This window comes from Lepus europaeus, chromosome 16 (genome assembly GCF_033115175.1).
Source record: "Lepus europaeus isolate LE1 chromosome 16, mLepTim1.pri, whole genome shotgun sequence".
In the NCBI taxonomy this organism is placed as follows: domain Eukaryota; kingdom Metazoa; phylum Chordata; class Mammalia; order Lagomorpha; family Leporidae; genus Lepus; species Lepus europaeus.
Window position 1 is genome coordinate 45589036 of NC_084842.1, and position 27310 is coordinate 45616345.

At 50.1% G+C, this 27310-nt stretch overlaps 1 protein-coding gene across 1 annotated transcript in view; it reads left to right on the forward strand.

Annotated features, from left to right (window-relative positions):
- The first annotated feature begins 10032 nt into the window (after positions 1-10032).
- Positions 10033-27310, forward strand: part of LOC133775489 (bifunctional epoxide hydrolase 2-like) — a 41330-nt gene continuing 24052 nt past the window's right edge. The window contains exons 1-6 of the mRNA XM_062213826.1: positions 10033-10271; positions 15301-15385; positions 18735-18894; positions 21870-22060; positions 23456-23578; positions 26597-26671. Of these exons, the coding sequence (XP_062069810.1) occupies positions 10171-10271; positions 15301-15385; positions 18735-18894; positions 21870-22060; positions 23456-23578; positions 26597-26671 (735 nt within the window). The 5' untranslated portion in view covers positions 10033-10170. The remainder of the gene's footprint in view (positions 10272-15300; positions 15386-18734; positions 18895-21869; positions 22061-23455; positions 23579-26596; positions 26672-27310) is intronic.

Genomic DNA, 27310 nt, shown 5'->3' on the forward strand with positions numbered 1-27310 from the left:
GCAGGGAGCAAACAGGATTGTTCTCAGGGAAGCTCCCGACCATGGTGAGGCCGAGCCAGGCGCTGGCAGGGCAGTGTGACCCAATGGCCTCCAGCAGTGATGCTTTGTGTCAGCCGAGGGTGGGGGGAGCGTGGGGTGGGAACAGCCTGATATGAGCCTCCACGTGTGGCAATTTCTGGGACAGACAATAATAGCCGGCTTTTCCAGAGTGGTGTCCTGGAGATTTTAATTCAAAGACCCATTAGAAACAGAAAGTTCCTTTTGTCTGCTGTTCCCTCTGGAGATACTACCCCGGCCACCAGCTGCGCACACTCACCCCGGTGTCCCACGGCACCTCACTCCTGTCCCCAGTTCATGTGCTTCTTCCCAACTCTCTTACAAGTCCCTGCTTCCTTCCTGGTCAGGACAAATGTAGGCAGGAAGAAAAGACCACTGGTTCCTGGAAGATGCCTGCTCTGAGCTGTGGGGGAGAGCTCTCTCAGGAAGGGGTGCCCTGGGGGACAGCCTCTCCCACGGACTTTTTGGGGGACTCCTTGGATGAGAACTACCATGCCCCTGCAAACTACGCATGAGGCTGGGGTGGTGCTTGCCCTGGGCTGGGCCCCAGCAGCTTCTGTGGTGCTGGTGAGGTCTCTGTCCCTCACGGGGGCAGGGCCTGTCCTGTGGGGCTCCTCTCAGGCAGACCCACAGCACAGGAAAGAGCATGGCTAGCGTTTCCAGACAAAGCTGTCATCGCCACATTGTTCTTCTGTCAGTCTTTTTCCCCTAAGTGCTTGTAGGTCACCTGTGCCATCTCCGGGTGCAGAGATTAGAGGCAATCCTTCCTTCCTTTTGACATCTTTCTACTGCAAGACTCCTGCTAAAAGTAAATATTAAAATAATATTATAGTAAAGGGTTAAAAAGTTTAGCTGCTGGCAGTAGACATCCCTTAAGATAACTGTGTCTCCACCCGCCTGCCGAATAACCTTGGGAAACTGCCTTGTGTAACTGCTCTGTGTGACTGTCTCACGCGATAACGCTTACAGATGTCCGAAAAGAGCTGCAATAAGTTTCTGTAACTTAGTGACCATTGTATAAACTTACCCCCTCCCAACACGGGTGCCAAATGTACCCTAGATTAGCAAGCAGAACATTCTGGGGCTTTTCCAGGAAAGACCATCACCCCTTCCCTCGCCCTACAAAATAGCTAATCACCAAACGCTCCGCATACATATGTTAATCAGGTGGCTATTGTCTTTAAAAACTGCCTGTAACCCCTGCTCCCGGCTCTCTCAACCGCCTGTGGTGCTGGGGAGCCACAGGCCACGTTTGCGCAAACGTTCAATAAACCACCTCGTGTTCTTTGCATCGTCTGGCCTGAGGTCTGGGTCTCTGGGGTCGCCATCCTGATGACCACGAAATTGGGGTCGTTCACTACATTCCATGGTGTCCACCATAAACTGGTATTAGTTGAGATAGTAACGCATTTCTGAGTGTGCTTGCTAGGAGTGTCACATGCCCTCCTGCCGTCTCACAGCCCCCCAGGGGTGGGGGCCAGAGGACCCTATTAGACCTTTGAGACATGGAAGTTAGAGACCCTGGGGTTGCCACATTAACAACGCAAGAGACACCACAGAGCAGGTGAGGTTTTGTTCTCTGCTCTGTTTCGCTCACTCCATCAGACAACCACAGAGCTGACTTTCTGGTACCTTTTATCTCTTTCATCCTCTCTCCCTTGGGGGACCTGAGTGTCCCAGGCCTGCCTAATTTACCTGTGCGCGTCAGTGACTTACTTATCGCCTCCGTTTCAGCATCATCTGGAGTTTGCTGCATCAGAAAATGCATTCAGGGGAGTGTGAGGTTGACTGCTCAGTGGTTGTCAGATGTTGGAAAACAGGGCTGGCTAAGCTCAGGGAGAGAGCAGTCCAGGGTCTGCTTTGAGGCTAACACCTGTAAGGTTCTCTTGAGAACTTGCATTTGGGTGTTCTCCAGGTTTACAGGGCTTTGCAGCCCTGTGGGCCTCGCCTCATCCCTAGGAAGGTGTGGGGAAGAGCTATTATTATGCCTTTTGTGTAAATTAAAGAACCAATCAGGGAAGCTGATTTGCCCCAGGCCATGAAGTTTAAAGTGATAAAGCTGAGGTTCACTCTCCAGCTTCAGCTTCTAAAATGTGGAAAAGGACTGGGGATGCCGCCAGCCAGGAGAGCGGCTTTGTGTGAGCCACTCAGCTCTCATTGGCCTGTGTCCTACAAATCCTAGTATTGCGACTGTCACTGCTAGGCGGCCATCAGAACTGGGGTTTGTAGAAGGATGGGTGATAAGCAGGGACAGGCAGCACGCCCCAAAGCTGGGCTCAGCTGAATCCAAGTTTCTAGAAGATTCCTCCATGTGCAGATCCCCCTGGCTTCTTCTTCCAACCAATATCCCAGCTGCAAATTCCCAGGCTGTGATCTGTTTCACCTTTAACCAAATGTAATAAATAAAAGAAACATTTCTCCGCATGTGTATCAGGCATGCCAGAGGCCCAGCGAGAGAAGTCCCAGACCCATGAGAAGATCGGCACATGAGCTGCAATCAACATATTCCTGCAAGATGTCTCAAATCTGCATCCCTTGTAGCTAGCCACTATGGCAATTGCATTCATTTGTCGCTGGAAGCCAAAGGTAAAATTGTTTCAGGCAATTGATAGTAACTGAAGTAACCTTCCACGTCCCATTACAAAGGTTTTAAAAGACAAAGAGCTCTGGACTCTGATCTTTGACATGGCTGGATTGGCAGGTGTGGCAGAGGGCATGGCAGTGGGTGATAATGCCAGATGTCAAGTAGGTTTCGTAAATGGGTGCACAGAGAAGCCTATGCCGGCAATAGTGCATGGTGCAAAGCGCTCAGGCACCAAGAGCCCCTGGGGCTTGTTTCGCTGCTGGTGTGTGCCAGTGTCCAGACCACCCCTCCCCTCTTCCGCATGCTCATTGCAGCCTCTCTTCATCCGCCTAGGTCCTTTGAACTCAGGACCATTTGGCCTCTCTTCCCTGTCCGTCTTCCTGCTGTAGCTCGTTTACAAGTTCTCACCCACCAGGCCACGATATTCTCTGCACAAGGACCACCCTGGCCCTCTCTGCCCTCCAGAGCCCACAACTCCCCTGAGCACGGGAATCCCAGTGCCTCCACAACTGTCTATCCCTCATCCTGCAAAGTGTCCCTTGCTAGAGGCCGTGACACTGTGTCTTCGTCCGAATAATCTCCTTGGAAGAGCTTAGGAGGCTGAGAGCAGATTTCCAGCTCCTGTATCTGCTCTGCTCATTGAGTTGCCCAGCCGCAGAAGCCTGCCTCTCAAGGCCGGGTGCCGGGTGACAGGTCAGGAGCCCTGCTCGCACACTAGCTGGGGGGGTGTGCTCCTCAAAAGCCATCCTCCCAGCAAACCCAGCGATGAAGCCCCCGCTACCTTCCAAATCAGATACCACTGGTACCTGGTAGCCTTTATTAAAGCATGCGGACTAGTTACTGAATGAATTCCCAAATGCCCTGAAGGAGGCATTGAGGTAATAAGGAGCTCAGGACACAGGAAGCTGCTGGCGTCCTTTTGGCCACACACACAGCCTCCCCACATGCACAGTAGGTCCGGGATGAGCCCTAGGGGCGCTTTCTTACCTGTGGTCCCTGGAGAAGACAGGCCATTCAAGGACCCAGAGAACAAGCCTGGCTTAGAGGTTCCGGGCAGCCGATGAGAGTGCCCCCAGAAATGAATTGGCAGGTGCAGAACGGAGTGTGGTCACTTCATTGCGTGAGCAAATAGATGCAGAAGCTTGAAGGGTCAGGAGACACCCTGCTGAGCTGAGGGAGACCTTACTGTGAGAGTCAGATCGCGGCCGGTGGATGGCTGCACAGGTTCTGCGAGGAGGTCAGTTTTCCTGAGAAGGCGTCATGCAGGTGCTACGGAAGAGAGTGTCCCGGAGAGACTGGCATGGAAGATTCTGCAGGTAAAACCCCAGCCCAACCTCAGGAGGGAGGCTAGCGGCTAGCTTAGCTCTCTCTCTCTCTCTCTCTCTCTCTCTCGGAGGGGGGAGGAGCCTGTGACTCTCCAGCCTGTGTCCAGTGGGGACGGACGCAGATCTGCCTTCCCGCTGTCCAGTGATGCAGGCTGTGATGCCCGCTCCCTGCTCTGAAGGACTCTGTGCTCCAGGGTCACTATCTGGACCCCTTGAGCTCCACCACAGGGTTGGCTCTCGTGGATCCAGGACCTGGCTGTCGATAGAGCTGTTACTGGAGCAAGGACAGAGCCACGGGCCGGCTGCTGACCGTTCTCTCCTCCCCTTCTCCCTGCACCAGCAGCTGCAAGACCACCGGCTCCCCTGAACTGCTGCCTGGTTTGGTTGCTTGATTGTCCCTTCCTAGCCCCCTTGCAGGTGACTTTGCCTTCTGTCTTCCAGGGAAGCAAAGTCGTCCCCTTCCAAGCCTATAAACTGATTCTTTGCCTCCTTTTCTCCTGTTCCTCTTCCCATGCAGGATGACTCTCAGTCCCTGAGATCTTGACAGCAGCGCCACCTAGTGGACAGCCCCACACTCCGTCCTACTTTCCCCTGTGTTTCTTCCCTTCGGGCCCCCAAATGAGCTCGCCCGGGCATCCTGAGACCCTCTGTGCTTGGCCTCCCCATCAAGCTACTTGTCATCCCACCTCCCTTGTTTTGTTAAAAGTAATGGCCCCGAACATAAACTGCCAGGGTTTGCTTTCTGGCTCTGTTCCTTAACAGCTGTGTCGTCTTGGAGAGGTTTCTAAAAGCTTCTCGTGCCTCAGTTTCCTCACTGTAACAGCAGGATGTGAATTATGGTTCCTGTCTCCTAGGCTTGTTGTGAGGAGTGAATGAATTGGTATAAATACTGCAAAGCGCTGGGACAGGGAGCTGTGATGCGCACACACACGTTCGGTTTACTCATGTGTATGTCACTGTTAGCATCATCTCTGAGAAAACGCAGTCATAAGAGCAACAAGGAAAGCACTCATTCCCACTATCAATAATAGCTAATACTTCACCATATGTACATACCTCTAATACATGTGCTCCCATATGTGTGCATACGTAGGTAACGTTAGATGCATGCATGCTTCTTCTGGTGATGGGAGAAAAAGGAAGGAAGGGAGGGAGGGAGGAAGCAGGAAAGGAAAGAAGGGAGAGAGGGAGGGAGGGATGAGGGGAGGGAGGGAGGAAGAAAGGGAGGAAGGTAGGTAGAGAGGGAGGGGGGGAAGAAGGGAGGGAGGGAGGGAGGGAGGGAGGAAGGGAGGAAGGAAGAAAGGAAGGAAGGAAGGAAGGAAGGAAGGGAGGGAGGGAGGGATGAGGGGAGGAAGGAAGGGAGGGAGGGAGGGAGGGAGGGAGGGAGGGAGGAAGCAGGAAAGGAAAGAAGGGAGAGAGGGAGGGAGGGATGAGGGGAGGGAGGGAGGAAGGGATAGATGAGGGGAGGGAGGAAGGAAGAAAGGAAGGAAGGAAGGAAGGGAGGGAGGGATGAGGGGAGGGAGGAAGGAAGAAAGGAAGGAAGGAAGGAAGGGATGGAGAAGGGGAGGGAGGGAAAGAGTAAGACCGATGGTATCATCAGGATTCAAGTTTGCAAGCCATAACACCTATTGATGAATGTGAGCAGAAAGCAATTTGACTAAAGGCAATGGCCGTTCACAGCAGCCTGTAGAAAGCAGGGACCTGCGGGGAGGACTGGAGAGAACATGGGGAGCCTTGCTCTATCTAAGCATCCAAACCAGTCCCATGCCAGCAGCCGGGCACTAGTGCTGCTGTCACTGCTGTCCTTGCAAACCAGTCATTCCTGCTGCACCGCCACTGCTGCCACAATTAATTCCCTATCGGTGCTTCTGAGTGTCACTGCTCCCAATGCAAAGGTCAGGACAGACGCCATTGATGGACCATGTACCCAGGAGCCCGACCAAGGAAGGCTGAGAAAGCAGGAATCTGGGGTTTTGAGCTTCTTTGTGGTGCTCAGGGCAGGGCCTGATGGGATGTTCAAGGGAGGGGTGGGGCTCCGGAAAGCTGTCCAGGTCTCTGGTGCACGAGGGAGAGTGAGGTGTAGCTGCATGAGGAGTGGAGTGGATGTGCCCAGTCCTTAGTCATGCTGAATTGGCATGGAAGGTGATGGTAGCTGGGCAGTGCACAAGGCTTGGATGCTGCCAGTCTCCAGCTCCTTGTGCCTGCCTGCCTGCCCATCTCACCGGGACTGCCTTCATGGTTTCATGAGAACAGCGCATTTGTCATGGGAACCAGCCCACTTTTTAGAGTTTCATTTCTCTCCAGTCAGTGCTATGAATTAAACTGATCCAATGATTGGGCTACAAGATCAAAATTTGAACTTGGATTTTAGCCATGCGGGCAGTTAACAATTTGTTGCCTTCCTTTTCCCAAAATGTTTCTGTAAACATTTCTCTTTCAGAGTGTGTAGAATGTTAAACACTCTCAGTAGAGAGCACCAGAGGGACATTGTGGGAGGATGACGGGGCTTTATCATTTTGGGCACAGGCTTGGAAAACAAGCAGAAGCAAAGTCCAGTGCCCGTGTGATCCTGTAGGATGAGACTTGTGGGGCCAGCCCAGCTGCAGCTGAAGGCTGCGAGTCTCAGAGCCATGCCACCACCCCTGCCTGCCGGCCAGAGACCATGAATCCACGGATGTCCCTCTGCTCCTGGAAGCTCGGACCCAGCCTCTTCTCTGCTCCCACTCCATGTCTGGCTGGTGCAGACGCTGAGCTGAGCCTACTTCACACGCTTTCACTGGAGGTTTGAAGCAGCCTGGGAAAAATCAGCTCATGGCATTTTCAGATTCTATGGTCAAAATGGCTGCCAAGATCTTTCTGCCAAAGCACATGAAGTGGGAATGCCTGATAGGGTTCTTATTTACAACTACAGAATTCCTTTTGGCTATCTGGGCAGGAAGGGGCTTATTACAGTGTACCAGTTGTTCACAGAATCCCAGGGAGAGGTAGGTTTGGAAACTACACAGCCAAGGAACCAATGATACCAGCAGAAGAATGTCTTTGAAAGAATGTCCCAGAAATCTATGCAGTTTTTTCATAATATGCATTTTCCATGAACTTTTTAAAGATCCCTTGCATGCATGGATTTCAAAATTTCTTGCACTAAAATAAATCCCATGACCATTTTGAAGTGCCCTTATATGTATTTGCTGAATGAATTAAAGAAACTTGTTTGTTGTACTAAAAAATGGCAAAGATTTAGATGGAGTATGCATGTAGAAAACTGCCAGAAACAATTTAATTTGAACTTGACTCGAACACTTACAGCAGTGATCAGCAGTGTCAACTCTCTCTCAACCCCTAGAAATTGAACCATTTTTAAAATAGAGTTGGGATACCAAGGCCTATAGCAAGAGGAGGGAAAGAGGTAGGGGTGGCAGGAAGTCCAAAACAAAACCTAATGAGACCACTCTAAGTTCTCAAAAAAATAAAAAGATTTGTTTATTGATTTGAAAGGCAGTTAAGGAGAGAGAGAGAGGTCTTCCATCAGCTAATTCACTCTCCAAATGGCAGCAATGGCTGGAGCTGGGCCAATCAGAAGCCAGGAGCCAGGAGCTTCTTTGGGGCCTCCCATGTGGGTGCAGGGACTCAAGTATTTGGGCCGTCCTCTGTTGCTTTTCCAGGTGTATTAGCAGGGAGCTGGATCGGAAGTGGACCACTGGGACTCAGACTGGTGCCCTTATGGGATGCTGGTGCTGCAGGAGGTGGTTTACCAGCTATACCACAGTGCCGGCTTGCACTATAAGTTCTTTACAAATGTGGTGAACACAGATATAACTTACATACCTTCATTACTATATCAGTCATATCTAGATATCATCTAAAACATACATCATGCTATCATCTAAAACATATTTCATAAATATTAAAATTACCAGATGTGGGCTTTAGATCTACATTTTTAAAAGATATTCTATGTGTAGCCCACTGAGTGAGTTCTTATCTCTGTGTCCCTCAGACAGCACTACACATAGGGGAAGTGTGACCACGAGAGAGGCTCTGCTCAGTGAAATGCAATTGAGACCTTTAGTCTGTGTCTAAGCAATTCAGCCAGGAAGTCTTATAACTCACAATTACAAAATACTCCAGGACAGAGCTATTCATCAGTTAGCTGCTCCTGAATGAACTAGAGTCCTTTGATAGCATCATAGCTTCCTCTTCACAAAAGATGATTCCTGCCAGAAAAGGGAGCCCCCCATTTCTAAATTTCTGTTTTCTTCTCAAAAGGGGGATTTATCAAATCCCATTCTGTAGGTGTGTCTTCACTTTGCTACTTCTATAAGCATACTTATGTACTCGTAAACAATACTGTCCTTATCAAAATTTGCATGCAGGCAACAGAAATCATTGTAGCTATTTTAAATAGGAAGAGAAGAAAGGGATTTAATATGAGAGATTAGGAGTCAATAAAATTTTTGAGAAGAATGGAGGAGTGAGCTCCAGGCTGGGCTTTTAAGAAAGACTCCCAGTGCAAGCTGCAACCAACCTTTCCTCTAGTTAGCTGGCTGCCACGAGGTTCAAGGACATACTGATTAGCTACCCGGAGCCAGGGATCAGGACTCAGTTCCAAGTTCTTTGGACTAAGCAACTGAACTGTGGAGATGCCACTTAGGAAGATGGAGAATGTTCTGGCAGGGTTTGATTCTGGTCATGATAAATTCAAAATGCTTATTAGACATTCAGCAGACATTGGGTGGAAATTGGGGATGCAAGCCCGGAGCTCCAAAGAAAGTCAAATTTAAGACGTTTCATGCTGTGTAAGTCAGGCCACAACTTGCTTTAAAAAAAAAAGAAAGAAAGAAAGAAAGAAAATTCAACTTCTTGAGCAATTACTTCACTATACTTTCCCTTCTTTTTTAGTCTTTAAACCCAGGGTGATCTGGCTTCTTCCTGCAAATTCTCCACCGATAGTGTTTCCTGAGGGGTCACTCAGTGTTAGCCAATTGCAAAATAAAGTCTTTTTTCTACCTCTTGATGCGACATCTGGCACTGCTGCCTACTCCCTGCTCCTTAGGAACGAATCTCAGGAGTCACTGATGGCCATCGGACCCAGGATCCTAGAAGAGGCTACGGGGCAGGCCAGGGACGCGCTGGCACGCCCTCTAAGGACCTCTGAGTGAACTCATCTCTCCTGTTGGTCTGGGTGAGGATTGCTAGATCCAGAGATCCCATAGACCTCGACTTCAGTAAGGCGTCTGGTACTGTCACAACCCTCTGTAGCTAGATGGCAGAGGACATCCTGCATAAACTCAGACAACACAGTCAAAGGCCAGATCTCCCTGTCTGTGTCCTGAGCCAGGCGCCTGGCTGGTGCCCGGGGACAGCAGGCCAACAGGCAAGGTTTTTACATCGCGGAGGGACACTAGAAGGCATGAGGGCGCCAAGAAGCCTCAGCAGGTACATCTTGGGGCTCCCAGTCTTGAAACAGAACTGAGCCAAGAGTAGGGAAATCCTTGATCCAATGCAAACCTCGCCCCCTTTTCGGCAGCATCCTTACAAGCAAAATGTACACAGGGGAAACAGCCCAATGCATCTCCTCTAGGCCTCATTTCCGCAAGAGACGGGAGACAAAGCAGCATGGCGCCTGCGCCAGGCCTGGAGCCTTCTACTTATTCTAGAAATGCTTTTGCCTGGCAACCAAGAGCTTGGGGGGAGCAGGCAGCACAGTGAGGGATCTGTAAACAGGAAGGAGTCTAGCGAAGCTGTTTAGTGAGCAGGCCACTAATATTGAATGAAAAAGCATTTGCGCGCGCTCTCTCTCTCTCTGCCTCTCTCCCTCTCTCTTTCCTCCCGAGTCTGCGGCCCCTGACTCAAGAGGCTGTGAAGTCTGTTCAATTCGTGTTAAGCCAGGGATTCAGGGGTGGGGAGACCTTTGCTCTACAAACTGACGCAACCGCGACCGAAGACTTTGCCTTTAGAGCGGAATTCCAGGTCAGGGGCGTTGCGCCCGGCCGGAGGCGGGAGGCAGGGACGCAGACCTTGAAATGCTCCGGGGCGCCAGGCCAGGGGCGGAGCGGAGGCGGGGTCCCGGGGCAGGGCCCGGACTGGGAAGCAGAGCAGGGGCCTGGGCCGGGCTCCAGCCAAGAAGCCCCGCGGCGCGCAGCTCCCGTGCTGGGCAGGGCCTGGCGCTTTGAGTCTCGGCGCGAGGCTGCGGTGCAGGGCGCCATGGCGCTGCGTGCGGCCGTGTTCGACCTGGACGGAGTGCTGGCGCTGCCCTCGATCTTCAGCGCCTTCAGCAAGGCCGATGAGGCCCTGGCGCTGCCCAGGTAAGGGCCCCCGGCGCCGCGGGCCGCTCGGTGCCGCGGGGGCAGGTGCCTCTCCGGACTCCACGCCTGGTGTCGGGTCGCTGCAGGGTGAGAACTCTGCAAAAGGTTACAACAATCAGCTGGCCCTAAAATACTGGGTCTGTGCAAGTGGAGCCGTTGTCTTCTAAATACTAAGTAATTAAACCTTGCAGAACACTCCGAAATTGCTCTCCCAATAGCAGTATTGAAAGCTGCTTCAAAAGAGAAAGTAATTACTGAGCTGTCCGGGGCCGGTTGAATTCTGCTGGAATGGGTCCTGGCGGCTCACGGCGGCGGCGAGTTCAGGAGTTCAGTCCCGAGGCGCCGCGCAGGTTCGCTTGGTAGCATAGCAGCTGCAGAGACCCCCGACGCCTGATCCCTGGGAGATGGGCGCCCACCAACTACTGGGACGCGCAGAGACCCTTAGTGATGCTGCAGAAGGCCGTGTTAATTGCGTGCTTGAAAGAGGCAAACCCATCAGAGCGGGAGACGATGTATTGCAGCTCTGGGAAATAGCTGGAAGAAACATCCCCAGCCATGCTGAGACTATGAGTGATTTCCTGTGCTTTCAGTTTTGGCGGTGCCTTTGTTAGAAAATCGAGTGACTATATTCATGTCTATTTCTGAACTCCCAGTTATGTGGATTCATAGGTCTTTGCCATGGTACCACTCTTTCCTGAGCATTATGGCTTTAAAATAAACCTTAAAGTATGTCAGTGTAAATGCTTCGAATTGTTTCAAGTGTTTTGACTATTCTGTGTCTTTGAGTTTCCAAATAAATTGTATAGACAGTGTATCAATTTCCCTCCATACACAGAGAGCCTGCTGTGATTTTGATTGGGATTAAATTAAATCTTTTTTTAAAGTTTTTTTGTTTTAGATTTATTTTTTATTTATTTGAAAGACATAGTTACAGAGAGAGGTAGAGACAGAGAGAGAGGTCTTGCATCTGTTGGTTCACTCCCCAGATGGCTGCAAAGGCGGGAGCTGCGCTGATCCGAAGCCAAGAGCCTGGTGCCTCCTCCGAGTCCCCAACACGGGTGCAAGGGCCCAAGGACTTGAGCCATCTTCTACCGCTGTCCCAGGCCATAGCAGAGAGGTGGATTGGAAGTGGAGCAGCCGAGACTAGAACTAGCACCCATAAGGGATGCTGGCACTTCAGGCCAGGGCTTTAACCTGCTGCGCCACAGCGCTGGCCACAAGGGATTAAATTAAATCTTTAATTTAGGGCCGCTCACTAGGCTAATCCTCTGCCTGTGGTGCCGGCACCCCGGGTTCTAGTCCCGGTTGGGGCGCCGGATTCTGTCCCGGTTGCTCCTCTTCCAGGCCAGCTCTCTGCTGTGGCCCGGGAAGGCAGTGGAGGATGGCCCAGGTCCTTGGGCCCTGCACCCGCATGGGAGACCGGGAGGGCCACCTGGCTCCTGGCTTTGGATCATTGCAGTGCGCCGGCCTCAGCGGCTATTGGGGGGTGTACCAACGGCAAAGGAAGATCTTTGTCTCTCTCTCTCACTGTCCACTCTGCCTGTCAAAAACAAAAAATTTTAATTTAATTAATTAAATCTTTAATTTTATTTAAGAACTTTTGCCCAAATACTATTGTCTTCCAATCCTTGAATTTGACATAAATTCCCATATACTGACATCTTTAATTTCTCTTAGTTTTATAGTTTTCATAGTAGAGCACTTAAACATCTTTCATTAAATTTATTTCTGGTGTTTTGGGTTTTTTCTAAGCTATGGTGAATGGAATTTTTTGATACCTCATTTTCTAGCAGTTTGCTGTCTTAAAACCAACTTTCCTGTTGGTAAGGTTTTTTTTTTTAACCTTTGGTCTAAGTCAACTGGGCATCTTTTTTTTTTCCCTAGAAAGGCATGTGATGGTAAACTGTTAGTTTTATGTGTCTTAGAATCTTTCTTCTGCCATCACGCACATAAAATAAGTTGAAAGACTTTTGGCCGTTGCATTTTTATCTCAACAGTGGGGGTGAATCTTCTGATATTGGAAGGTACAGAACAGAAGCTTAATATCAGTCTGAAGTTTGGTTTTTCTTTGGTTTATAATTTGCTTTTCTTCCAGGTTGACTTTTCTACTTTTGTATCCTAGGAACTGAGACATTTCTCCAATACTTGGCAAGTGCTTTTTTTTAAAAAATATTATTTATTATTTGGAAATCAGGGAGACAGAGAGAGACATCGAGAGAGAACTTCCATCTGCTGGCTAATCCCCAAATGCCCACAACAGCTGGTGCTGGACCAGGCCAACATGCAGAGCCTGGAACTCCATCCAGGTCTGCGATAGAGGTGGCAAGGACCCAAGTTCTTGAGCCATCGCCTGGTGATTCCTATGATGTGCATTTAGCAGGAAGCTGGATAGGAACCCAGGCACTCCTGTGTGGAATGCCGATGTCCTAAGTGGTGTCTTAACAGCTGAACCAAATGGCCATCCCTTGGCAAGTGCTTTTAATCTAAGGACGAACTCTCTTCAGTCCACAGAGGTTTTCTGCCCTTGGTGCTGTGACTGAGTGCATCTCTGGTCTGTTCTAGATTCCTTATTGTTTGCTTATTGAAGGAATTTGACCTTCACAGATCTTCTTTTCATTGTTTTACCATTTTACTCTTTGTTCTTAAATATTTTCTTGTGCCTTTTGATTCATCACTTTTTATTTTATTAATTTTCCCTTATTTTCATTTTATTTTAGAGAGGGAGGGTGGGTGCTTCTTTTTTTAAAGAAAGAATTTTTAATTTATTTGGAAGGTGGAGTGATAGGGGGCAGGGGAGAGAGATCTTCCATCCACTGCTTCTCACCCCGAATAGCTGCAGCCACTGGGCTGGTCCCTGCCAAAGCCAGGAGCTCAGAGCTTACTTGGGGCCTCTCACCTGAGTAGAAGGGACCTAACTACCTGGATAATCCTCCAGTGCCTTCACAGGCACCTTAGCAGAGAGCCAACTGGGTAGCAGAGCAGCTGGGATTTGAACCTGCACACTGATGATGGCATACTAGCTTTGCTCACTGCATCACAACGAAGGGAGAGCTCTTCTATCTCCTGGTTCACTCCCCAGAAGCCTGCCATAGCACAGTAGCCATGGTGAGGCCAGGACAAATCCAGGAGCCTGGAAGCCAACTTGGGTCTGCCACGTGGGTGTCAGCAGCCCAAGTTCCTGAGCCATCACCTTCTGCCTCCCAGGGTGCACCTTAGCAGGAAGGTGGATTGGAAGTGGCATAGCCAGACCTCGACCCAGACCCTTTGACCCGGGCTGCAGGAGAACCAGCCACTGTGCCAAATGCCCACCACAGATTCACCAGTTTTTAAAAATTGTATTTACTTATTTGAGAGGCAAAGAGAGACAGAGAGTGAGCTGCTTTTACTGCTTTACTCTCCCAATGCCTCCAGGGACCAGGCCTGGGGCCTGCTGAAGCTGAGAGCCTGGTGCTCAATCTAAGTGGGTGGCAGAGACCCAGCTTCCTAGGTTGAGCACCTGCTGCCTCTCAGGGTGTGCATTAGCAGGAGGCTGGAGCTGGAACGGAGCCGAGACTTAAACCCAGGCAGCGTCTTCACCGCTAGGCCAAACACCTGCCCCAGATGCTCCAGTTTCTCCTGCTGTAATAGCCACTTCATGCTCACCGCCTTTGTGAAGCATCCTTAACATTTGCAAGGATGTTTTTGTTATCTCAATGTCTTCCTCTCTCCTTTCCTCCTCCCCTGCTCTTGTTTTACAGATGCAGTGGCGTCTTCTTCTTCCCTCAGTTCCTCTTCTTCTGCCAGCCCCCACTCTCCAGGCAGAAAGAGTGAATTCCCTTTTGCTTTTCTATGTCACGCAGCCAATGCACTGTAGCTATTTGTTTGCATATTAGCTCCCTCGTGCCCTGGGAGCTCCTTAAGAGTAGAATCACATTTTCCGGTTACTGTATCACAACATGGAACACAGTGCCTTGTATACCTTAGGTACTCAATGAAAGGCTGATGAGTTGAATTGTGTGGTGCTCTTCCCTGTGTCTTCACACAGTTCTTTCTGTGTGGGTCTGTGTCAGAGGTCCTCTTAGGAGGACACTAGTTAGGGCCGGCATTTTGGCATAGGAGGTTAAGCTACCACCTGTGATGCTGGCACCATATGGGCACCAGTTCGTATCCTGACTGTTCTACTTCCAATCCAACTCTCTGCTAACAGCCTGGCTAAAGCACTGGAAGATGGCCCAAGTGTTTGAGCCCCTGCTACCCATGTGCAAGACCTGGAAGAAGCTCCTGGTTTCTGGCTTCAACTTGGCCCACTGTTGGCCATTGTGGCCATCTCGGGATAAACCAATAGATGGAAGATCTCTCTCTCTCTCTGTGTGTAACTCTGACTTTCAGATCAATAAATGAATCTCTTTTTTTTAAAGGACACTAATCCCGGTGGATTTGAGCGCACCCGAATGACATCATTTAACTCAATAACCCCTATCTGCAAACACACAGTCCCCATCCTGAAATACTGGGGATTAAAACTTCTACACAGGAAATTGGGGGAGCGACATTATTGATCCCTTCTCACAGGAATGTTTTTAAAAAACTGGAAAATGGTAAAATAGAAACCGTATGTAGAGAATGAAAACCAGGGAGAAAATTGTCATTCTTGTAGAAGAATGTGAACTGATGGAAAGGCCCTTTGGGACAGTGCCTTGTGCAAAGGAGAGCTGAGAACAGTCATGCAGACTGTCCAGTGTGGATCGTGTCCCTTAGCTGGCAGAGCAGGGAGCACCTCCAAGGGTGAGCCAGCTAGGTGGCCTCCCATGAGCCACCCCTTCTGGGAGCACTAACCTTGTCGTTTTTGGCTCATGTCCTCGTCTGACTGGCTCCTTGCAGGCAGACTCCATGGTCACAGTTGACAGCTGTGTTTGGCAGTGCCTGGCAGGATGCCTTGGTCACAGCACGCCTCTCTGACTATAAATAGTACCTGTCGCCTACCTGCTGCCCCCACGAAGTCATCAGAGCGTTCATGATGACAACATCGTTGTTTCTTGGTGTTTTCTAGAGGCTTCCTGAATGAATCTTTCCAGGAAGGAGGCCCGGATGGGTTCAGCGCCCGCCTCCTGAGAGGAGAGATCACGCGTTCCCAGGTGAGGGACTCCACACAGCCCCCTGGGGAGGCATGCTCTGCCTGCCTGTCCATCTCCTGCGTGACTGTGGGCTGACTGTGGGCAGGGCTGTGTCTTCTTCACCCACGTGCCCTTGGTGGCACGTCACTCACAAGATTGACCTGGGAGACCTGGAGACAAATGGGGATGAAGCTGTAGTTACCAGTGGTTTGGGTCCCCTGGAGGGAAATGTCCAGTCCTTAAAGATCCATGCCAGGAGCTACTATAGCCAGAGTGGCTGTTCTAGGACAAGGCCACAGGGACCTTTAATTCAGTGATGCTATAACTGGGTGTACTCTGCAGGCAGAGATCAGGACTGGAATCTTGGCTCCTACTTCCAGTGTGACCACAGCAAGTTCCTTCACTTCGTAAAGCCTTGGCTTTGCCATTTGTAAAATGGGCCTGGCAATACGTGCCTTTCATCTGTTGTGAAGCCTGTAAGGTACTTAGTGCTGTACCTGGCACAAAGCAGGTGCTCAGTAAGCAATGCCTATTCCTGTTACCGCAGCCACAGTTATTTTTTTTTAACAGAGTAATCAGCATCTAACGCTATTTGAGTTCTAATACGTTTCTCAGAAGAAAGGCTATTGATAAGAATCTACTTGCAAGCACACCCATACAACATCCTATATTTAAAAACATTTTTTAATTGCAGGCACTTACCACTCTGGTTGAGAACTTAGGAATCACCATGATCAAAAACAAAAACCCAACTCTTCTGTGAAGGCAAATGTGATATTAATGTGGCGAGCATTGTGGTCGCTTTAACACACACACATGTACACGCACGCATCATGGCAGCCAGTGAATGAAAATCGGGGTGATGCTGTAGGGAAGAAGCATTACAAAAGCTTTGATTACTAAAACAGCTTCAGAGTGCCGCATGTGTTATAGGAACATAGGGGTTATGGAGTGGGTTTCCAGTAGTGCTGTTGTGGCTTCTGCTAGCCTGTGTGTGGCCCCCAGGAAGCTTGCATGGCTAGAGGAGGGGGTCTGAAAAACTGAAATATGCCATGATGAAGGCTCCTTCCATTGCTTTGTTAGCAGGAAGAGTCCCTTGGGAATGAATGGTTTCACTTTTCGCTGATGTGTACTAGCCAGCCAGAAAAGTACGCCTGGTGTACATCCTGATGGGTTTTCACAAACTGGACATCCTCGTGTCTCCAGCACCAGGTGGAGAAGTGAAACATTGCCAGCATTGTAGGCACCTGCCTATGCCCCCTCTACAAGTAACTTCATCAGGACTTCCAACCATAGAGACCCCTCTGCCTGCTCTGTGCTTTATGTAGGCATTATTAGTGCCTGGCATTGTGTGCTCCACACTGTACTTCAAGACATCATAGATGTTATTGCATGCAGTTATAGGTAGTTTAATTCTCATTGCTGCATGGTATTCCATTGTGTGTCTGTATACCAACCTATTTATGCATTATGCAATTGATGGGGGTTTGGGCAGTTTTCCATTTGGGGATATACAAATGATGCTCCTCTGATGATGTGTGTATACAATCCATTATGCTATTGGTTAGTGTATTAGTTTGCTAGGCCTGTGTCTTAGCTTGTATTACTATAACAAATATATTGTAGACTGGGTGATTTAAACAACAAACATTTCTGTCTCACAGTAGAGACTGGCAAGTTGAAGATCAAGGTAGGTTCAATGTCCAGTGAGGCCCATCTTCCTGATTTCCACATGGCATCTTCTTGCGGTACCCTCACATGGTGCAAAGCAGAGAGAGAATAAAAGCAAGCTGTCTCATGTCTTCGTTACGAGGGCCCTAATGCCATTCATGAGGGGTCTGACTGCCCCCTGGAGGTCCACCTACAAATACCATCACCTTATGGGTTAGGATTTCAACATGGGAATTTCAGAGTGACACAGATACTTAGTCCATACCAAAAACCGTTCCATAAGATGAGTGGCTTACACTCTAGAAATTTCTCACAGTTCAGGAGGCTGGATGTCCCACATCAAAGTGTTAGCAGGTTTATTCCTTTTCTTTACTTTAAAAAAATATTTATGTATTTATATATATTTGAAAGCCAGAGAGAGAGAGAGAGAGTGAGAGAGAGAGAGAGAGAGAGATACATCATATACTGTAATAGCCAGGACTGGGCCAGGAGCCAGGAACTCATCTGAGTTTCCCACATGGGTGAAGGGATCCAATTGCTTGAGCCATTGTCTGCTGCCTTCCAAGGTGTGCTTTAGCAGGAAGTTAGACTCTGCAACAGAGCAGGAACCCTAAAGGATGTACTTGGGTGTCCCAGTTGGCGTCTCAATTGCTATGCCTAACAGTGTCGTGTTTGGTTTCTTTTGAGGCCACACTCCTCGGCTTGTAGACAGCCTACTGTTACTGTGCCCTCACGTGGTCTTCCCTTTCTCCATGTCTGTGTCCTTAACTCTTCTTATTGCACTAAGACAGTGCCTAATGGCCTCATTCTACCCTAATGGCCTTTTAAAATCATGTTTCCACATAAAGTCACATTGTGAGGTCCTGGGAGTTAACACATTAACATGTGACTGTTGAAGGCCTACGTTTCAGTCTATAGTTATAAACATTGGGTAGTTTCCAGTTTGGGGGGCTTGATGTGCTTGTGTGTGTGTCCCCCTCCCCCCACCCCCACTTCCCAAATTGATAGGTTGAAATCCTAACCCAAGGTGATGGTACTGGGAGGCGGAGCCTTCAGGAAGTAATTAGGTCCTGAGGTGCGAATGAGAATAGCACCCTTGTAAAAGAGGCTTCAGAGCGCCAGCTCACCTCATCCACCTCGTCCACCATGAGGACAGCGAGAGGACCCCAACCAGGAGAGAGAAAACGCATCCTCACCACACAGTGAGGCTGCTGGCGCCTTGAGCCACCCTTCAGAACCATGAGAAGCACATTTCTGCTGTTGCTGGCTGCCCAGATTCTGTTCTTTGGCCACAGCAGCCCAGACAGTCTAAGGACATTTAGAGATCATGATGCTTTTCTAGTGTGTACTATATGTATACTACATACTGTAGTATATATAGTACATACATTATATAGTATACTATATATATATACTGTAGACTATAGTGTATATACTATACATTGTACGTACTATAGTGTATGTAGTATATAAGTGTACTATCCAGATGGTTGAGTAGTTTTTGCTTTGAGACTCTTAGGATTGGTACAGCCATGAACACTTTTTATCCATGTTTTCTGGAGGAACATGCATTCGTGTTTGTGTCCAGTGATGGGACTGCGTGGTCATGGGAATGCATATGTTGGGATTCAGTAGATACTGCTAAAGCTTTTCTGAATGTTGTTCCAACTGGCAACGCCCCATCAACTCACTTTTACAGTGGGAGCCGCTCCTGGAAGGACACTGCAGGCAACGTTCCAAGGCCTCTGGACTCTGCCTGCCCGAGAATTTCTCTATACATCAGATCTTTGGCCAGGCGATCTCAGCGAGGAAGATCAACAACCCCATGCTCCAGGCGGCTGTCACTCTCAAAAAGAAGGGTAAGGGTCCAGCACTGGCCACTCTCTGGCCTGACCACACCAGAACCCTCGAGGGGGTTAAGTTCAGGGTACAACTAAGTATGGCTTGAGATCACACATCTTCTGGGTCTTGATGGAAAGCAAGCTTAAAACCTGGCTCTAAGGCAAGATTTATCAAGTGACAAGAAATAGCACTATTAGAATGGACAAACAACAGGATTTTATCTAACAAATAAAAACTTACGCCAGGGACTGCCTGGTGAACAAAATGTTCTCCTTCCGGTGGTACCAGTAATGACATGAATGCCCTGACTTCTTGTCCCAAGGCTTGGAGAGCAAGGCCTTCCAAACAGTTAGGACTTTCTCCTCCTCTGGGTTCAGAGTGGCTCATCGAGGAGTTGACTGACATGGGCTCAGATTGTGTCTACTGCTCCGAGGCCTGAGGTCACGTTCATCCGCAGCCATTGATATAGTGTCAGTGCCCAGCTTTTTTTTGTGGGCATATTGTGCAGTTGTGGCTAAGCCATCGGTCTCGGTCTGTTCTGGGCTTCAGTAGCAGAATACCTGAACGTGGACAGTTTATAAAGAACAGAGGTTTATTTCTTGCAGGGCTGCAGGCTGGGAAGTCTAAGATTGACAGTCCCACGTCTGGCAAGGGCCTTTATTCTGTGTCATCCCATGGTTGGAAGTGGAAGGGCAAAGGAGGGTATGAGCCAGGGGAGAGAGCGAGAGAGTGAGATATCCAATTTACAGGCTCAAGGTCTTCCATAATCAGCAGTAATCCACTCATGAAGGCCAAACCCTCACAGCCTAACCACCTCTCATGAGGCCCCACCTCTCAACCTTTCACCCTGTAGCACCACGGAAGCTTTGCCGCTTAGTTTAATCCTTTCCAGATCTCCTAGCTCGGTGCTCTTGAATTCTGCCTCCACAAAGTCCTAGGACATGCACACAATTCTGCCAAGTCCTTTGCAGCTTTGTAACATGGACGGTCTTTATTCCAGTTTCCAGTACCTTCATTTCCGTCTGAGACCTCATTTGAATGACCTTTATGGTCCATATTTCTACCAGCATGCGATCACTTCCGTAATTCCCAAGAAGATTATGATTATCTTCTGAGCACTCACAGGAATTGCCCTTAATGTTCATTTCATGAAAATCTAGGCTTTTTCTACGCTGCTTCTCCAAATTCTTCCACCCTTTACTCATCACTCAGTTCCAAACCTGCTTCCACATTTTCAGGCCTCACTTCTCAGCACCGTTTTTCTGAGTCAATTTTGTGCTAACAGAATACCCGAGGCTGGGTAATTTATGAAGAGCAGTGATTTATTTCTCACAGTTCTGGAGGCTGGGAAATTCAAGAGTGAGGGAACTGCATCTGACAGGGGCCTTCGTGTTGTGTCATGCCTTGGAAGAAGGTGAAAAGGCAAGAAAGGGTGCATGCATGAGAGAACAAGAGATAGATCTGCAGCCTCAAGCCTTACTAAATTGGCATTAATCTATCATGAGGGTGATGCTTACACAGCCTCATTATCTTCCATTAGGCCCTGTCTCACAACAGTGTTGCCTTGGGAATTAGGTTCACAACATATGCTTCTGGGGGACTCACATTCAAACCATACCACATCCCAAGTCTGTAAATTCCTCCCTCATCTTACATGAAAAGGAGTCACTAGCAACTCCTCCATGTCACATTTCCAGGATTACCCGGTTCTTGCCTTCACTGTTGAGGCAGATAAAGCCGGGGATAGGGGCTGGCATTGTGGCACTGTGGGTCGAGCTGTTTTTGGCTTGTGACTATGGCATCTCATATTGGAGTGCCTGGTTCAAGTCCTGGCTACTCCGTTTCTAATCCAGCTCTCCGCTAATGTATTTGGGAAGGCAGCAGATGATGGCCAAGTACTTGGATCCCTACCACTCATGTGGGAGACAAGAATGGATTTAGCCTGTCCCAGACTTGGTTGTTGTAGCCATGTGGGCAGTGAACCAGCAAATGGAAGGTCTCTCTCCTTCTATCTGTGTCACTCTGCCTTTCAAATAAATAAATCTTATATTTAAAAAGCCAGGGATAATGCTACCTCTGTCTATATTTCTGGTTGCGTAATGGCAATGCAGAGTGCCAAGGCAGTTTTTTTTTTTTGTTTTTTGTTTTTTAAGCCATCCAATCACAGCCTGTTTCCAGGCAGTTTCTTTCTTTTTTTAACAGGCAGAGTGGATAGTGAGAGAGAGAGAGACAGAGAGAAAGGTCTTCCTTTTTGCCGTTGGTTCACCCTCCAATGGCCACTGCGGCCGGCTCATCATGCTAATCCAAAGCCAGGAGCCAGGTGCTTCTCCTGGTCTCCCATGCGGGTACAGGGCCCAAACACTTGGGCCATCCTCCACTGCCTTCCCGGGCCATAGCAGAGAGCTGGCCTGGAAGAGGGGCAACCGGGATAGAATCCGGTGCTCCGACCGGGACTAGAACCCAGTGTGCCGGCGCCTCAAGGCGGAGGATTAGCCTGTTAAGCCACAGCGCCGGCCAAGGCAGGTGTTTTGAAATAGGACGGAGCAGAGTTTGCAGTCACATGGACCAGAAGGAACTTTGGACCTCTGTGTGTGGCCTCAGGCAGCTTGTAACTTGTCTGCATGTTGGCTTGTTCATCTGTAATATAGGATGTACGATCAGCCCTTGCCTGGCTCGTAGTTGGAAAGGATCCAAGGAGCTGGTAAATGGTCAAACCACTCTTCTACCATCATAAGAGACTAAGGGATAGTTGTTTCTGCATCTGGACTTCCAAAAGCCCTTCATGTACACAGTTCACTCCCCACTCAGTGTCAGGAGGTGCTCATAGACACAGATGGTCCTTTTCCAACTCGTCCATCGAGAGGCGGTCGTAGGAGATGGCTGTGAATGAGCAGGAGCCTGCCGAGCCCCATAATTGGGGTCCTGGGGGGTGTTGGAGCACGGGAGGGCAGGGTTCTGCAGCCACGCTGTTGACCTTTGACTTTTGGCTCAGGATTTATCACCTGCATCCTCACCAACAACTGGCTGGATGACAGTGCCGAGAGAGGCGGCCTGGCCCAGATGATGTGTGAGCTGCACCCGCACTTTGACTTCCTGATAGAGTCGTGTCAAATCAGAATGCTCAAGCCAGAGCCTCAGATCTACAAGTTTGTGCTGGACACGCTGAAGGTCAGCCCCAGTGAGGTACGTGGATGCTTCTTTCCAGGGGAGAAGTCTCGGAGCCCTGCAGCCAGAGAGCAGAGAGGAGTGAGCGGGGGTGCATCTGGGGCCTGGCAGCACAGTCCAGGTCCACTTCTCCCAGGCGGGACTCCCCTGAAAGGACCAGACCAGAACCTTCTACTGCAGACTCACGTCTGGCCTGTTGGTATGGCTCTTACAGGACTTCCATTAAAACAGGCAGCAGCATCAAAAGCAATTAGGCTACTAGCCTCAGTTTACATAGGAAGAAGCAGAGACCTTGGGACACTTTGTTGAGGCCTCAAAGTTCGTCAGGGTTCCCCCAAACAAAGGATGAAAATGACCCCCATTGCACTGTAGTCGCCACTAGGCACCCTCACCCCTCAAGACCTCTCTTTCGTACCCTCTCCAGAGACTGCCTGTGTTCATTGGGTACCCCTCTGTCATCTGCAGAAGCCGATTGGACTGAGCCCGAATTCCCTTGCCACCCGTTTCTGACTCTCTGTTGCTAGCCCTGCCCAACTCCCAGGCTGATGAGAAGCAAGCCCGGGCTCTGGCCATGAGAATTCTGGCCAAGCTCTGCCAGGGCCACCGCCCTTCCCCATGGTGACTCGACCTCTGCCCTTCTGTGCACCTGCGGTTGGCTTCAGAGCAGCACTGTCAGTTTGAGTGCACTCTGAATCCGTCCAGCCCCCCACTATGGCTTTTGGGGGTGCACAAGCTGCTTAGAATTCTAGGTCGCTCTGTTCAAGGTTATAAATAAACGCACCCTTGCTTTTTCTGTGATGTTCGAGGCCTTTAAAAAAATCTTTATTTTTAAATTTCAGCCTTTGTTCCATTCAGAATTTATTTTGGGGTGAGATAGGAAGTAAGGATCTGCTTTTGTCCAGCTAACCAGGCATGCCAGCACCATTCAGCGACCTGCGTCTCCCGCTGGACGTGATGTCTTTATTAGCACTAAATTCTCACTTGTATTTGTGTCTGTTTCTACACTCTTCCGTCTCACGGATGTGTCTGTTTCTTTTCTCCTTCTGTAGCTTCCTGTTTGTTTTATTATCAGTCCCCAGGATGGTTCTTTTCCAGATATTTTTGTCTGTTCATTCAGGTTGATTTTTCCCAGATGAATTTTCATGTGATCTTGACAAGTTCGTATCCACCATCTAAAACCTTGCGGTTTTAGAATTAACTGAAACCAAGGGGCGTGTGTGGGTATATTTGTTTATGTAATTAAATGTTTTTAATTTCAAGAGTAAATGGTTGTAGTGAGAGAGAATTCCTTATGTGCTCATCATAACGTAACCCCTGTTTGCATTTTAACGTGTTTCTTACTGGTGTTCTCCATAATGTGAGCGATTTCCTCTGGGTGAATGATGAATGATGTCTGTGTTGTTTTGGGTCCAGGTTGTTTTCTTAGATGACTTCGGGAGTAATCTGAAGCCGGCCCGTGACTTGGGAATGGTCACCATCCTTGCCCGTGACACCGACACAGCCCTGGGAGAACTGGAGAAAGTAACCGGGGTGCAGGTAACTTTCCGTCCGAGCAGAGTTATCTGTGTTTATGCAGCAAGAGAGGAGAAGCAGGTGGGTGTGGAGTTCCTTGCTCCACGCATGATACCCGGGCACCTACGGATGGGGGTCCGTTAGTGTCAGGCAGTGAGCATAGAGACCTTCAAGGGCGCATTGCTTCTCTCTCTGCAGTCACTGAACTTGGAGACAGTGTTCGGAGAGCAAGAATCTAGACTAGTCGTGGTGCAAGGGCTGGGGAGACCAAGACCAGAGCGGGATGGCCAAGGCCACCCCAGACTTACTGTTTGGCTAAATATGGAGAATCTTTACTCTGAGGAGTGTAGACCCTACCTGGGCCACCTGGGCCTGCCACTGGCACTCTCACGTGTAGCTGTTGAGTTCCACCTGGCTCAGGCCCTCTCGGCAGTCTCAGGGAAGTTTAAGTAAAACCCGTGTCCACCTAGGAAGCTGGGGCAGCCTAGCCCTGTCCCTGGGGCCTGGCCAGCTCCTGCAGACCTGAGGCACCTTTGTGCTTTTGGGCTAAGATCACCGATGTCACCAAGTCCACAAGGGACAGCTTACTGAAGGCTTTGCCGTGACGCCGTGCCCTGGCTGCTGTCAGCCTGAGGGGCAGGAAGGCAGGAGGAAGCCAGACTCTTGCCAGAGCTGCCCAGGCACCCAGGGCTGCATGTAAGTCTGGTAGGGCCGCCTTAGCAAAGTGCCGCAGGCTGGGTGCCTGCAGTGACAGACTTGTCTCGTCTCTCCATTCCTCTGGGAGGCCAGAAGTCTGGGGTCAAGGTGGTGGCAGGCTTGGCGTCCTCGGAAGCTTCTCTCCCTGCTCGTGGATGACCACACTCTGCCTGTGTCCTCGTGTCCTCCTTTGTGGCTGTCTGGATGCTCATCTCTTCATGTGAGGACACCTGTCAGATTGGAGTAGGGCCCACCCCAAGTCAGCCCATAACCAGAGAGATTCGCCCTTTTTCCTTAAACCACTTGTGCACCTAACAACTCCCAACCTTAGAGCATCTTGCCCAAGCCTAGATAGGAAGGCACCCCAGGGTGGGGATCGGAGCACACCCATGCTTGTTCTCTTTGCTGCGTTCCTGTCTGAGGAGAGAGGAGGGGCCGATTTACCTCCCGAGTTTTGCAGGACAGGTGTCTGAGTTTACGCCCAGAAGTGGAGCTGTTGGATCCTGTGGTTATTCTGTGTGTAATTTTTGGGGGGCACTGCCATGGCAGCTGCAGCATTTTATATGGCCACAGAAAAAGCCCCCTTTTTTGAAACAAGGAAGAGCATGGCCTCTTCCTCATAGGGAGACTGTGGAACTCGATCATATTGGACTTTTTAAAAAGTTACACAAACACAGAAGAGGATCATGGCGGTAGGAAATCCCCTCCCTCCCCAGCCTGGGAAGCAGTGGCACATCCTGGGGTCTACCCAAGGGAGCCAGGGACACATCAAAGGAGGGGCCCCAAGGGACCCTGGCCCTGGCTCCCGTGCCTTGACTCCCTCTAACCACACAAGGTCATTACCATGGGAATGGCTCCAAGATGCCCCAACATCACCACCACCACTCTGAGTCCCTGTCTCCAACCCTGGTCCCTCTCCAGACACCACAGAAGTTGAGGACTCACCTTCTATTCCCCTTTTGAGGACTCCCAGGTGGTCTCTTCCCTGTTGAAAAGGCAGGTGGATTCATAGTTTGCTTCTCCATTTTAGAGGCCAGAGAACGGAGCCACATAGGACAGCCACTTGTTTCTTAGGTTGCACATCTGGGCTGAAGTTGGTAAGTGGAGCAGTAGGCGTCCCAGCAAGTCCAGGAGCAGGGGTCAGGCACAATAGAGCATTCCCTCACGTGAGCTCAGGGTCTCGTCCTGAGTCACTCCTGCCTCGGGGAAACTGATCCTGTAGGTTACAGAAGTCGCCCTTGAGGGCTCATCCTTCAGGAATTTTCCTGTTTACCTCAACCATGTACAAAGCCGGGGTTAGCTGAAGGTGTGTGGGACTCCAGAGGCCAGGATGGAGATCTGCAGGCCGCAGGCTGTTATGGACAGGATTGTGTTGAAGCCTTAAGCCCTGGCACCTTCAAATGCACCTGGATTTGGATGTGGGGCCTTCAGGGAGCTGCTGAAGCTCAAAGCAGGTCATGAAGACGGGCCCCTAATCCAGTCTGGTTGGTGCCCTTACAAGCAGAGATGGTGAGCACACAGGTAAGACCATGGGAGGGCACAGGGAGGTGTCGGCCACCAACCAGCCAAGGGGAGCCAGCCCTGCTGACCCTTTGACCCTGGACTTCCAGCCTCCAGATCTGGGAGGAAACAGATATCTGTTATTGAGACATCCTGGCTGGGGTTTTGCCATGACAGTGTGAGCTGACTCAAACAAAGGCACAGAGAGTTTGCTTTTGGCCAACGTGAGGGAGAAACCGTTCAGCAGAGGTGCCCAATGACAGCATGGCTGCGTTGCAAGTTCGCATCTCTGGTGGTATCCAGCATGAGCCTAGGTGACCACTGGAGGAACTGCTGCATTGAGTTGTATTAAAGTCCTGTGTCTCCGGGGTTTACAACAAGTGACGTTCCTTTCCTGCTTCTGTAAACTTCCATTGGTGGCAGTCAGGGGCTTTGCTCCTGCAGTCACTTGGGGACCGCAGTTGGCAGAGAAACCGCTGTTTTCCTTTTGTGATTTGCAAGGTCACACCAGACACGCAGCTGGAAGGTGGGGGAAAGTGGACAGTGAGAAGGGTGTGTGTGTGTGTGTGTGTGTGTGTAGGGGAGGGTGGTCCACAGGTCAGGCTGGGAGGCCATGCTGTTCTGTCTTCTTCCACTGGCTGGAACTCTGCTGGACTCCAGCAAACTGGAAGGGAGATGGGGAAGCACAGTCTGGCTGGGAAGGAGGGATTTGGGTTGTTTGGTTACCCAGGACCCAGGAGGAGGGTGGCAAAAATGACCTCTGAGTGCTCTTCTGGGATTTGTCCACCCACCCTGAGAACTCGGGAAGGGGCCTGCCTAGTCTCACTGGACGTCTTGTGCTTCCAGCTTCTCCATGCTGCAGCCCCTCTGCCAACCGCCTGCAATCTGAGTGACGTGAGCCATGGGTACGTGCCTATAAAGGTGAGCGCAGACTGCCCTCGGTTTTGCCTGGCTCTGTGTCTGCAGATTCAGCCAGCCGCGTTTCACGCAGCCATTCTGTCTGGGCTTGAGGGTGGCAGGTATTCGGCCTCGCGGTCAAGCCACCAGTTAGGATTCCGGAGCCCTATACTGCAGTGCCGGGACTCCTTGCTCACCTTTGGCTGCCAACAACAGCTTCCTGATTGCGCACCCTGAGAGCTGGCAGTAGCTGGGTTTCTGCCACTCACACAGGAGACCTGGGTTGAGTGTGTTTCATGTGACTTTAACAGGATGTCCCAAACTGGGTGATGAATCGCCAATAGAGCCCTCAGGGTTCGGGAAGCTAACAAGTGCACCATCAAGTTGCCGGTGTCTGGCGAGGGCCCTCTTGCTACGTTATCCCATGGCAGAGGCAGGAAGACAAGCAAAGAAAAGAGTGTGAGAGGGCGAGGGAGGGCCAAGCCTGCGTTTATTACAAACCTTCCACTGCAGTCGCGAGCCCACTCCTGTAACATTAATCCATGTATGAGGATGGAGCCCTCAAGACCTGGATGCTGCTGCCCTGGGGATAGAGGAGCACACATTTCTCCCTTTCGTAAGCAACTGGCCAGAACTCAGCCACCTGTGTGCAGCAGGTGGCAT